The sequence below is a fragment of the Giraffa tippelskirchi genome, chromosome 5, assembly GCF_054371585.1.
Source record: "Giraffa tippelskirchi isolate mGirTip1 chromosome 5, T2T-mGirTip1v1.2.pri, whole genome shotgun sequence".
Lineage (NCBI taxonomy): Eukaryota > Metazoa > Chordata > Mammalia > Artiodactyla > Giraffidae > Giraffa > Giraffa tippelskirchi.
In genome coordinates this window covers 98,546,091-98,558,641 of record NC_137279.1, presented here as the reverse complement: position 1 = coordinate 98,558,641, position 12,551 = coordinate 98,546,091, and the positions used below count along the sequence as shown (strand labels likewise).

Sequence of the window (12,551 nt, the reverse complement as noted above, 5' to 3'; positions counted from 1 at the left end):
GAAGACTATGTAAAAGAAAACGTATGGTTAAAAGGAGATGGCTACCCTTTCCGATCTGTTTCTCTTCCGTTCGCATTCTGGGAGATTTTCCTGCCCCTGTCCTCAAAGCCGCAGGATATCTTTGCTCCTTTGATCTGAAACTGCAGGTCTCTGGAATTGCCCACGTGTGTAACAGTTTAGGTCTTCCGGTCAGCCGGAACCACCCACACCGCTGCTAGTGCTGCGTGGGGTGTTCCTCCTCGGAGTTCCTGGAGGTGGTCCCAGATTGGAGTGGCAGCTGTAGTAACCAATAGGCATGGATATTGTTGGGCCAGACGTCAGTGAGGAATCTGGCGAAGGAGAAGCGGCGATCATTTATTTGAGTATGTAGGACCGGACTGAGGGAAAATGGGGCTGTATCAGAGGTGTCGGCGGCTTCGGTTCCCAGGGTTACACGCCTGCGGGCTGCACACGGTGCGTGAGTTACCCAAAAGCTCCGAGCCACATTGGACCCAGCTCAGCTGGGTGTAGGCTCTTAACCCTGCTTGACACCCTCTGCTCCCGCCCAGCGGCCCCGAACCTGACTACTCCAGCCCTTAGATGCGCCATTTTTTCCCTAATGTGAGCAGCCTAGGAAGCCTAGAGCTCCTAGCCTAGGGCCCGGTATTACCCAGTGTTTTTAAAGGCCCAGGATTCGGACCATGGCCACTTAAATGTTCTAATTTCGCGCGGTCCCAATCCCAGGAAGGAATGATGGAACCTGTGTTACTTCTTAACATTTTTCCATCCAGGCAGCTGTGCCGACCCCTCCACACTGGTTGGTAGAGCGGCTTGGCCATTTTGAGGAGCTATGGACTGCTCAGGTAAAGAGGTTAGCAAGCATGGCACAGAAGGAACAGCGGACTATTAAGATATCACTTCCTGGAGGTCAGAAAGTCGATGCTGTAGCATGGAAGACAACCCCTTACCAACTAGCCCAGCAGATCAGGTACTAAGCTCATTCTGTACCTACCAGGATAATGCTTCTATCTCTGCTTTCTCTTTCTGAATTTGAGTAGGGAAAAGACTTTTTATCTTTATCCCATCCTCCTCAAGATAGCATTTCCTGCCAATTCCTTTTCAATCTGCGTTAGTTTCATAGTCTCTGACCTTCCTCCATTAGGCATGGGGGGTGGAGGGGAATGATAAATTCTATTGCTCTGGTAACACGTTTCCCCTTTGCAGGTTTGGAGTTGCTAAGAGATGAGTTCCTGTCTTCGCCTTTGGATTGTAACCTTGTCTTTTTCTTTACCTGTATTCCTCACTGCTGAAGTTCAAACCTGGCCAATACTGCAGTGGCTGCTCAAGTGAATGGAGAACCTTATGATCTGGAGCGGCCCTTGGAGACAGATTCTGACCTCAGGTTTCTGACATTCGATTCTGCACAGGGGAGAGCGGTAAGCTTCTTCCTTATCTGGGATACAGTGGCTACTAAACTAAGAGATGTTTAAGTGGGCATTTCTAGCTTTTATTTCTCTTGCCTCAGTTTCTCCAAGTGCAGTTGGGAGGCTTACGGCATACTGCTTGTCTTGACTGGTCCTGGCTAAGCTGGAAATTTAGGATGAAAGTTTTTACTTAGCCTGGGTCTATTAAGCAGTGACCAGTTGTGCTAGTGAAAGGGAGAGAATTAAGTTGAAAATAGAAAGATAATATGCCCGGTTAGCCCCCCAACTCTTGAGACCTATATTATAAGTCATCAGTAGCGTGTTTTTAATTCTAGTGTGGCTTGCACAACTGGGCACATGACCTGCCTTCCCCTCCACTTTTTCGTGTCAGCTTGGATGGTATGAAAACTGACTAACCTCCTACTATGCTCTGGAACTAGAAAGCAGTGAGGAGTGGGGCTTATTCTTTTCTGTGCATTGCTTCTAGGGGCCTTCTTTCTTTTATATTCAGTTTTGTTGTTGTTTATTTGTCTTTTACTATTCAGCAGTCACCCCCAAGCTCAGGGGCCACATTTTGTGGTAGTTATTCATAACTGGTTTACATCAGCTTTCCTGAGGAGGTCAGAGAGGTAGGGGCTAAAGGAGAAGGCTGTGAACTCATGAACTCCTTTCTTGTGAACCCAGGTATTCTGGCACTCCAGTACCCATGTCCTGGGGGCAGCAGCTGAACAGCTTCTAGGTGCTGTCCTCTGCCAAGGCCCAAGCACAGAATGTGGCTTTTACCATGATTTCTTCTTAGGAAAGGAACGGTGAGTAATGCAAGGACTGAGGAGAATAATTCTGGGGTGCTTTCTTTTTCAGAGATTTCACCATTTTTTCTTTTTCTTTTTTTGAGGTCTAATTGACAAATACAGTTGTAATTTATTTAAGGTATGGTTGTGGTGATTTGATATATGTATACATTGTAGAAGGATTCTCATAATCAAATTAGCACATGCTTTTTTGTGTGTATGAGAATGCTTAAGAACTACTCTTAGAGAATTTCAATTATACAATACAGAATTTATCAACTATAGTCACCATGCTATATGTTAGTTCCGCAGGTCTTGTTCATCTTGTAACTGAAAGTTTGTACCTCTTTACTGGGATGGTTTCTGGGGCCTCAGGCATGTTCAATTTGGAGGAGAAAGAAAGTTGGGGGCAGGGTCCCTCCGTGCCTCAGCTGTGACATTGGTATCACCATCTCTATTAGTCCATGTCCTTCCTTTTCTAAATCAGCTTGAAACTTAGCTTCTCTAGCCTTCATGTATTTGACTTTTACTTCATCCCTCATTACTGTTGCTCTAGTTTTGTTTATCCAGATTGCCTGCATGCAACATTTAATTTCATATCTAGAGCTGTTTTCCTCCAGCTGTAAACTTTGTGCCTGGTTTCCTATTTGTTTTCCCCTAGTCTCATTGTCTTTGCCAGTAACTTCAGATGTTTCCGGAGGGCAGGATTTCCCCCCCGAGCCAGTACCCAGCTGTGTCACCCGGGTGTTGCTCACTAGCAGACTGCGGCCAACCAACCATCCTTCATCTCTCCAGGACAGTCAAGGGCTCAGAGCTGCCTGTTTTGGAACGGATTTGCCAGGAACTTGTAGCTGCTGCTCAGCCCTTCCGGAGACTGGAGGCTTCCCGGGCTCAGCTTCGCCAGCTCTTCAAGGTGGGGTGGAGACACACAGGTTTAGGAGAATGATCGAGGGGTGTGAGGGGAAGAGTGGCTCTCTCCAGGATGTCTTTGTAAGAATGAAGGCTTGTCCTCACTCTCCCCTTCTTCTAGGATAACCCCTTTAAGCTTCGCTTGATTGAGGAGAAAATGACAGGTCCAACGGCAACAGTGTATGGGTGAGAGCTGTTTACACTGAGGGAAACAGAGAGAGGTGGGGATGCACTAAGGAAAGCCAGGGATGGGGTGAGGGAAAGAAGATAGGTAATCTGGTGCTCCCAAAAAGAAATGGGCATTGATTTTTATCTCTCACTGCTCTCTCTGTGGAATAGTTCTTTGCATCTCTTTCTGTCAGCTAAATACCCTGAGAGGGAGAAACTTAGAAGCTCAAGAATTTGGAAACCACTCACTGGCCCCTTCTTTCTCCCAGGTGTGGCATGCTGGTTGATCTGTGCAGAGGCCCCCACCTTCGGCATACTGGACAGATCAGAGGCCTGAAGCTGCTATCGGTCAGTCATGAGGACTGGATTAGGTTGAGATTCCTGTGTTTTCACTGGAGTGAGTTGAGGAAGGGGAAGGTGATTCTCAGCCCCTTCTCTGCTCTGATAGCTAAGGGAGGAATCTGGAAGGAGAAAGAAACTTTGTCCCTGCCTTCTAGAAACTTCCCATCTGGTGACAGATGCTCGACACCCTGCCAGGGCCCAGAAGCCAATTCAAATTCCATAGTCGGACATTACCACCAAGGGAGATGGCAAAGGAGGGCATAAACAGACTGGACAGGGTCATTAGGGAAGACTCCTGAGGAGAGAGCAGGTGTGGAACACCATTTGACAGGCACAGAGAGAATATTCTTTTAAGTCAGAGGCCTGCCCTTTATGAAAATACTGCTCATGGGCAAGGTGAACTGTCAGTTGGAGTAGGAGCAAGAAGCAGGGAGTGAGGGGAGAGGCAGATAGGTAGAGCAAAAGCCCTGGACTGAAAACCTAGGCATCTGCTCTGAGTTCTGTCTCTGCCATAAGTATACAGCCTTGGGTAAATCTCCTTACCCACGATCCCCAGCTGTAAAATGAGGCTGTTAATTCCTGTCCTGCCAGTAGGGCCATATCATAGACACAAAACCAACTAACACAAGAGAAGGGGTTTGAGGAAAAGTTAAAAGTACCATAAAATGCAGGTCATTTCTTATTAGTACTATTGTTCAAGGAACGAGAAGCAGAGGCATTTGAATTTCATGGATCCAGGAACAGTGTGGGAGATTGGGTTTTCTCATGACTGTATAGGAGCTTGATAAGGGGATGGATGGACTTAATATTTGACCAGTGCTTAGGGTTACTTCCCTGTGCCGTTGTTGATTAGAAGGGGAAGGAAGGAAATACAGGGGTGCTGGTGAGAATGCAGAGGTGACAAGATACAGTTAAGAGTTGAGCAGTACATGTGTAGAAACCAAGGCCCAGGTACCTCCAGGGTGGTAAACATGGTAGGGGTTGTCTGGAGGATGGGGTGGGCATCCTGCTGCTGGTGATGGTAGGAAAAGTGGTGAGAGAGATGAGATGGGATTGTTGTCAAGTGGGTGCCTGTGATGCTTATGCCAAGTATCATCTGAGGATTGAAGGTGGTTGGGTGGGTACCTTCAGTCCTCATCTTCCCTTTGACTCTCTCTGTCCACCCACAGAACTCATCATCAGTGTGGAGATTTCCAGGCGCCCCAGAGACACTGCAGAGAGTGTCCGGCATTTCCTTCCCCACCGCAGAGGAGCTGAGGGCCTGGGAAGAATGGAGGGAGGAAGCAGAGTTACGGGACCACCGGCACATTGGGAAGGTATAGAGCCTGGGGAAATGGGGGCAGAGGAGGTGGTGATGATAAGGGTTGCAGAGTGAGGAGGGAACCTGATCTGTGAAGTTGGGAGCAAATTCAGAATCCCACAAACTGAGCAACTCTGTCAAGTAATCTCTTTTGGGTTGTCAAGCCCTGTTTCCGCCTTGAAGTGACATTGCTGATTCTAACTCCAGGAACAGGAGCTCTTCTTCTTCCATGAACTGAGCCCCGGGAGCTGCTTCTTCCTGCCTCGAGGGACAAGGGTGTATAATGCACTGATGGCTTTTATCAGGGTAAGGAGGACTCATGTTCATGGGGTGGATGACTGGAGGGGAACTGAGGGCCTAGAAGAATCCACCTGTTAAAAGAGAGGGATTAGAAGTTTGAACATTAATACCGTAGAGTGCATGTGTGCTAAGTCACTTCAGTTGTGTCTGACTCTGCAGCCCCAGGTACTGTAGCCCACCAGGCTCCTTGGTCCATGGAATTTTCCAGACAAGAATACTGGAGTGGGTTGCTATTTCCTTCTCCGGAGGATCTTCCCAACCCAGAGATGAACCCGCATCTCTTATGTCTCTTGCATCAGCAGCGGGTTCTTTACCGCTAGCGCCACCTGGAATGATGGAGTACAAGTGACCTTTATCAAGAACGGTGTAGTCTACTGTGGGGAGTGTAGAGAGGGGATGTGGTAATTACTAGATATCGCTGTGATCAGCGTGACTTGAGGGCCCAGGAGAACCACACAGCTGCCATCCTGCTTCCTCTCCTCCCCCAGTCACTCTGGTCTTCCATGTCTACATCTCCTCTGCAGGCTGAGTACACCCGCCGTGGTTTCTCAGAAGTGAAAACTCCCACGTTGTTTTCTACGAAGCTCTGGGAACTGTCAGGGCACTGGGAGCATTATCGGGAAGACATGTTTGCCCTGCAGCCACCAGGCTTGGACAGGCCCTCCAGCTCTCAGAGCGACCACTCTGCCAGCCACCCCACAGACATACTTGCCCTCAAGCCCATGAACTGCCCTGCGCATTGGTGAGCTGGGAGCCCGGAGACCTGGTTTCTCCTGGGGCTAGGGCTAGGCAGCCGGTTTGCTAAATATTAAGTATTGAAGGCACCTTGGAATAGTGTTGGAACACTGGATTTGAGTCTTGAGTCTGCCCTCTATCTCCCCATGTGAATTTGGGGAAATCATTGTACCTCCCTAAGCCTCAGTCTCATCATGGGTAATAGCAAGGATTTGGAGCTACTGTCTCAGGTCCTCTTTCAGTTCAATGCCTGTCACAGAACAGGGGCACAGGAAGTGGTGTCTGTTGTTGTTACTGAGAAATTCACTTGAGAACCAGGCAGGGCCCGAATGTGATGAGTGGGATTAACAGGACTCAGCAGGAGGCAGGGTGAGGCCCGAGAGGGCAGAAGCTGCTAGTGCAAAGAAGGGAAGTAGACTGGGTGGGGGAGCAGGCCTCAAGGGTTAGTTTTCTCTGTGGCCCTGACTCTTCCCCACCCCAACCTCAGCCTAATGTTCGCCCATCGGCCCAGATCCTGGCGAGAGCTGCCCCTGCGACTGGCCGACTTCGGGGCCCTGCACCGGGCTGAGGCCTCTGGCAGCCTGGGGGGCCTGACCCGGCTTCGGTGCTTCCAGCAGGATGACGCCCACATCTTCTGTGCACCAGATCAGGTGGCCCTTCCCCGGCTCCACTGAAGCAGTCTAAACCACCTTTCATTCTCCTTGTGAACTGCCAACATTCCTGACCCTCAGCTGCCCTCTTTATATGCTATAAACCAGCTGCATTCTATCTCCAGCTTTCCTTTATGTTTTTGCTTTCTTTCCCCCAAACTACCACCCTGACCCCAGAGCTCTAGCTGGCACGCAGCTCACCTGCCCTTATTCCTCCAGCTGGAAGCAGAGATCCAAGGCTGTCTTGATTTCCTCCGCTCTGTCTACACCATCCTTGGCTTTTCCTTCCACATGGCACTGTCTACCCGGCCATCTGGCTTCCTGGGAGAGCCTTGCCTTTGGGACCAGGCCGAGCAGGTGAGCGGGTGGTAGGGAAGCAGAGGCAGGTAAAGCAGTCTAATGGAGGGGGAGGGGAGGTGGGAATCAGGGTCCTTGGTAGAGGCAGGTGCCGAGATGGTCATTGCAGGGGCTAGTGCGATATGTTGCTTGTAAAGTCTAAGGTGACATTTCGTCTCTTGTCTCCTTGTTTCTAAAGGTCCTGCAGCAGGCCCTAGAAGAATTTGGAGCACCATGGGATCTCAACCCTGGGGATGGTGCATTCTATGGGCCTAAGGTAAGCTGGGGACCCAGATTAGAGTCTTACTTATTCATCTTCTGGTTTTGTTTTATTAAATGTTTAATAGATATGAAGGAATGTGTTTAAACTTGCGTAGGATGTAAAGAAGAGCAATACATTTCCTGCCCTCATGGAACTTAGGTCTGGTGAAGCTTCCGGGAGGTAAAGAGGGCATTTTCAGCACTGCGGGATCAGTACTGTGTAGATACTAAGGGAGCATGTTACTCTGGAGGATCAGAAAAGGTTTCCTGTAGGAATCTCTTACTAATCTGAAAAGTAATTGTTGGCTAAGTAAAAAGATATCTCAGGAGGGAACGTTGTAGGCAGAGGCTGGGGTGAGGAGTGACATGGCAGGTTTAAAGAGGTGAAAAAAATCAGTGAAAAAAAGGCCTGGAAAGTGCCTGCTGGATATAGTGAAAAAGCTGTTAGGTTTGTTTGTTTGTTTAATTAGTTAATCAATTTTGGCTGCACGGGGTCTTGGTTAATGCATGAGCATTTTCTCTAGTTGTCAGAGAGAGGCTCTTCTTCATTGCAGTGTTGCAGTGTGCAGGCTTCTCACTGCAGTGGCTTCTCTTATTGCAGAGCACAGGCTCTAGGCACATGGGCTTTAGTAGTTGAGGTTTGCAGGCTCAGTAGCTATGGTGCACAGGTTTAGCTGCTCCAAGGCATGTGGGATCTTCCAGAATCAAGGATCGAACCTATGTCCCCACTCTGGCAGGCAGAATCTCACCCCACTGGACCACCAGGGAATCCCCAAGGCTGTTAGGTTTTGAGGGGCCATTTTCCAGTAAAGTGGGGACAGGGGTTGGAATCAGAAGTGAATAAATGAATATAACTCTTTCAAAAACATTGGCTCTAAGGAATTTCCTGATGGTCCAGTGGTTAGGACTTGGCGCTTTCACTGCCAAAGACCCAAGTTCAATCCCTGGTTGGGGAACTAAGATCCCATAAGCCACGCGTGGTGTGGCCAAAGCAAACAAACTTTAAAGAACATTGGCTTTTATAAAGGCAAAGGAGAGTAGCTGACAGATCCAAAGAGATGTTACTGAATGGAGAGACTTGAGGATGTTTAAATGCTGTGATGAGAGGGAGCCTGTTTGGGTCAGGAGAAGTTGAAGTTGTAGAAGGGGTTTCAGTAGAGGGACATTTCTGGGACATCGTAAGGTATGGGATCCAGAGCCCTCCATAGACAGGACCACCTGTGCCTTTGTTTAGGAGATAGGAGGAAAGGCTGGGGTAGGTGCAAGGAAATGTATAGGTGTGGTGACAGAAGTTGAGACATTTTTCCCTTCTCATGCTGTCAGTTATTGGAATTCTCCACAAGGTAGGAGGCAGGAACATTTGCTGAGATGGGAGTGGGGAAGAGAGGAGAGTTGTCATGAGGAAGCTAAAGAAGGGAATTGAGGAGAACAGGACACAGAGTTGGTTAGGACAGCCTGTGGATTGCTGGCGACAGCGTAGCTTCTGTTGAGGTTCACAGCAGCCCCTTGCATCAGTCACCGTTTTTGCGTCTCTAGTGTGCGGTATGCTGGCAGCACAGGGCAGCTCTGTTGCAGGGCCAGGCAGGTGGGCAGTGAGGATGCTGCCAAGGTGGGGTTTTTTCATGTGGACATGATAAAAGAACAGTGATACCAGGGAACCAGGAGAGTGGTTGTAGTTTCATGGAGAGAGATACGGAGGAGGGAAAAGCCGAGAGGCCTATGAGTGTGAAGAAAAGTGAGTTAAGGAGCTGAGAAAGTGAAGAGTCATTAATAGGAATAATTGTCAGAGCTGCAAGGAGAGGATACAGGAATCAGAGCAGGTGTCTGATGAATTGTTTCAGAGGCACAGCCATGCTGGGAGATGATGGGATGAAGGTCATGGCCACAGTGTGGGCTCGGGTGAGGGTCTCTGAGGTGAGAAACTCATGGAATTGAGAGGCCAGGGCGAGGCTGGGCCATTCATGTGAATGTTGACGTCCCCTAATATTACATCACTATTAAATGGAAAGAACCACTGCCAGTCTTCAGTGAGTGACGTGGAGCAGGATGCCATGGGTGACGTGTCCACACAGCCTGGGATGAGGGTAGATAGAGGGGGTGGACGTGGGATGGCGGACACTGGTTCTGGTTTCTCACATGTCCTCCCTTCTGCCTCCTCCAGATTGATGTGCACGTCCGTGATGCCCTGGGTCGACCCCATCAGTGTGGGACAATCCAGCTTGATTTCCAGCTGCCCTTGAGATTTGACCTTCAGTACAAGGGGTATGGCACCTTGTCCTCTCCCCTTTCGCCTCAGCTCATGGACTAGGTGGAGGACCACTTCCCTTTCTACCCTTAAAACTTAACCACATCCTCCACACCCTCCCTTGCCGGGGTTGAAGATTTCTTGGAAACTGGAAGGTAATCTTGGGTGCTCATTTTGTGATCCTTCTCCATTCCATCCACCCCCATCTCCCTCCAAGGCAGTCGGGGGCCCTAGAGCGTCCAGTCCTCATTCATCGAGCCGTGCTCGGTTCCGTGGAAAGGATGTTGGGAGTGCTGGCGGAGAGCTGCGGGGGAAAATGGTGAGACCTCCGACCCCGATTCCTGTCTGTTCTGGCCCTCAAACCAGGCAGTATGTGCTCCAGATGCTGGCCCCCTTCAGACTCCAGCTTCTGTTTCCTCTTAGAATCTGCTCTGTGCAGCCACACTTGTGGTCCAAGCCAGGATAAATAATTTGCCTTCCTCTCTTTCTCATTCAGGCCACTGTGGCTGTCCCCATTCCAGGTGGTGGTCATCCCTGTGGGGACAGAGCAGGAGGAATATGCCAGAGAGGTGAGGATGGGGGCCGACCCAGGCCTAATAGAGAGGCTGGGGAGGAGCAGTGGGTAGTGAGAGAGGCGTGGCACTCAGAATCACAACACTGGACTTGAGTAGCCACTGGCCTGCATGCTGGGAATTCCACATCCGAAAACCGAGCTAATCCCTCCTTGCCTGGAGATTTGTGAAAATTAAACAAGTCAGTAAATGTTAAATAGACAATAGGGTGCATGGCACAAAAGGGGCCTTGGATGAATATTGGTCTTATTTTTCGTTTCTAGAGAGAAGTAAGGATAATGGACAGTACTGGAGCCAAGCAGCTGGTTGGTGGTATAGAGTGGTGTCTAGAAACAGGCAGAGTCCAGGGAGGCTTGGCTCCAGAATGAGGCAGACAAGGAAGCTGTGGGGTCTGCAGAGGGGCCTCAGTGTAGAGAGTAAAGAGGGTTCATCCCTGAGACCCAGACAGCCTAAAGGCAGAGGAAGGAGGAGCAGGTGGGGGAGTTTGAGGAAAACTGGCGTCGGGATATTCCACCTCCTCAGCCTTCTGTTAAACCAAATTCCTGTCGATGACCCTCTGCCCTAGGCACAGCAGAGCCTGCGAGCTGCAGGACTGGCTGGTGACCTGGATGCTGACTCGGGACTGACCCTCAGCCGGAGGATCCGCCGGGCTCAGCTCGCACACTACAATTTTCAGTTTGGTAAGACCCAGTCAGCACAGCCCCAGGGCCCTACACTCTTCCACCCGGCCTGTACGGCCTGTACGTTCTTTCCTGTCTGTCAAGCCTGGTCATCTGCACATTTGGGTAATTTGCAGCTCGTGACCCAAGCTGGGCGGGAGCTAGGATTCAACACACCCGAGCCCTTTGGGCCCTAGGCTCTTTCACCTCCTGTCCTGTACCTCTGACCCTCAGAACAGTTTTCTGCTGGCCCCCACCCTAATTCTTGGTGTCTGTTAGGTTAATTAGTCAAGGGAGCATCAGACAGAAAGGGACAGGAAGGGTTAATAAGATGTTAATTAGTTAGTTTTGTTTATTCTAGACCTAGATGGAGTCAGCCCTAAGGAATGAGAAAAACGGCCGTAAGGGAAAAAGTCTAAGCCAACCTTGTGCCTTTTATCATTTTTCCAAGATTCAGAGCTCTGTCTTGAAGGCAAGAAGTAGAGATTTCTCAGCCAGATTACCTGATTCTCTAGTTTTACACACCCACTCATCGTGCCAGTCTTGGCACAAGCTACACCATGACCCCATGGACTTACATATGTGTCTCCCACCCTGCCACCCTCCCCTTTCTCTAATGTACATGCACACACAGACACTTTTCTCTCTGGATCTGCTTCTTGATCTGTTTGTCTTTCTTTGGCTGACCGTACTGCCTCTCACCCCTGGGCTCCTGAGTGGAAGTGATAAGGCATGTAAGAAAATGTCTGGAATCTTTCAGGATGACCCGGGAACTGGAGAGTGAGAGATTGCTAAATATATCCTTTCCCGGAACCATGTCTGAGCTCTGCTCTTCCTAAAGATTTCTGTCTCTTACATTTCTGCACAACAAAAAGAGGATATCCTCTCCTTTTGGATACACTTTCCCTAAGATTCCCAAACCTCCCTCTTCCTGCAGTGGTTGGCCAGAGAGAGCAGAGTAAGAGAACAGTGAACATTCGGACTCGAGATAATCGTCAACTTGGAGAACGGGACTTGGCCGAGGCTATACAGCGACTACTGGAGCTGCAGGACACCAGGGTGCCAAATGCTGAAGAAATTTTCTGAGCATTTGTATATAGATGTGGCAAAGACCTGCAGGAGCCACCAGCCCGCCTTAACATGGGGGAGCCCAACCTAACTGACAGGTCTGGAGTCCCTCAGACTCCTCAGAACTCATGTGAAAGCATGAATCTACTTTCATGAAGAGATTTGGCCTGGGAGAAGCTGTAGCTTTTTGGATGTGAGGAGAGTGTAAATTAAAAATAATAAACTTGGGGAACTTCCCTGGTGGTCCAGTGGTTAAGACTTTGTGCTTCCAATGCAGGGGGCTTGGGTTCAATCCCTGGTCAGGGAACGAAGATCTCACATGCTGTATGGTACAGCCAAAAAATTAAAAAAGTAAAAACAGTAAACTTGAAGCTAGTGGTGTATGTCTTCATCTCTGATTCCTGACAGGGACATAAAAGGGAATTTGACTCTGTCTCCCTCTCTTTTGTCCTAGGGGCTTGGGGAGTTTGAGAAGGGGCATTCCAGAGCTCTCGCTGGTAGGGGAGCTCCAGTTTGGAGGGTGTTCCCCTCTCAACTCCTCAGTGCCCTGTTCCCACACCTCAGTTCAGCGGGTTGTCAGATGCATTCTCCACAGAAGGCAGCACGCAAATGGAGAAGTTGGGGCACAGAATAAGGCCTTGGACCTCTCTTGCTCTGGGATTCTCAGAATCAGTTTCTCTGGAGTTGGGTGCACCTCTGTTCTCAGTCCTCTCAGGAGGCTTCAGGGTGAGTTCAAGAGGAGTGACTGCCAGAGGAGGAGTGGCTGGGACTGAGTCATGGCAGGAAGCTGAGGAGGGTGGGAGCTGTCTCTC

General features: G+C 49.5%; 1 protein-coding gene across 4 annotated transcripts; it reads left to right on the top strand.

Annotated features, from left to right (window-relative positions):
• The first annotated feature begins 348 nt into the window (after window positions 1-348).
• On the top strand, window positions 349-12,104 carry TARS2 (threonyl-tRNA synthetase 2, mitochondrial). Of its 4 annotated transcripts, none has more exons than XR_014053075.1 (18): window positions 349-453; window positions 771-967; window positions 1,292-1,415; window positions 2,088-2,212; window positions 2,990-3,107; window positions 3,225-3,289; window positions 3,541-3,619; window positions 4,783-4,929; window positions 5,121-5,219; window positions 5,738-5,955; window positions 6,436-6,598; window positions 6,818-6,955; window positions 7,134-7,211; window positions 9,357-9,457; window positions 9,662-9,759; window positions 9,937-10,009; window positions 10,578-10,692; window positions 11,609-12,104. XR_014053075.1 is itself a non-coding variant. In XM_081487810.1 (18 exons), exons 1-18 carry the CDS (start codon window positions 388-390, stop codon window positions 11,755-11,757), a joined length of 2,157 nt encoding a protein of 718 aa, XP_081343936.1. In that variant the 5' UTR covers window positions 349-387; the 3' UTR covers window positions 11,758-12,104. The 4 variants fall into 4 exon arrangements, 3 of the variants coding, with proteins under 3 accessions (XP_081343936.1, XP_081343937.1, XP_081343938.1); XM_081487810.1 differs by having other exon boundaries at window positions 9,658-9,759; XM_081487811.1 differs by lacking the exons at window positions 4,783-4,929; window positions 5,121-5,219 and having other exon boundaries at window positions 9,658-9,759.
• The last annotated feature ends 447 nt before the right edge of the window (window positions 12,105-12,551 follow it).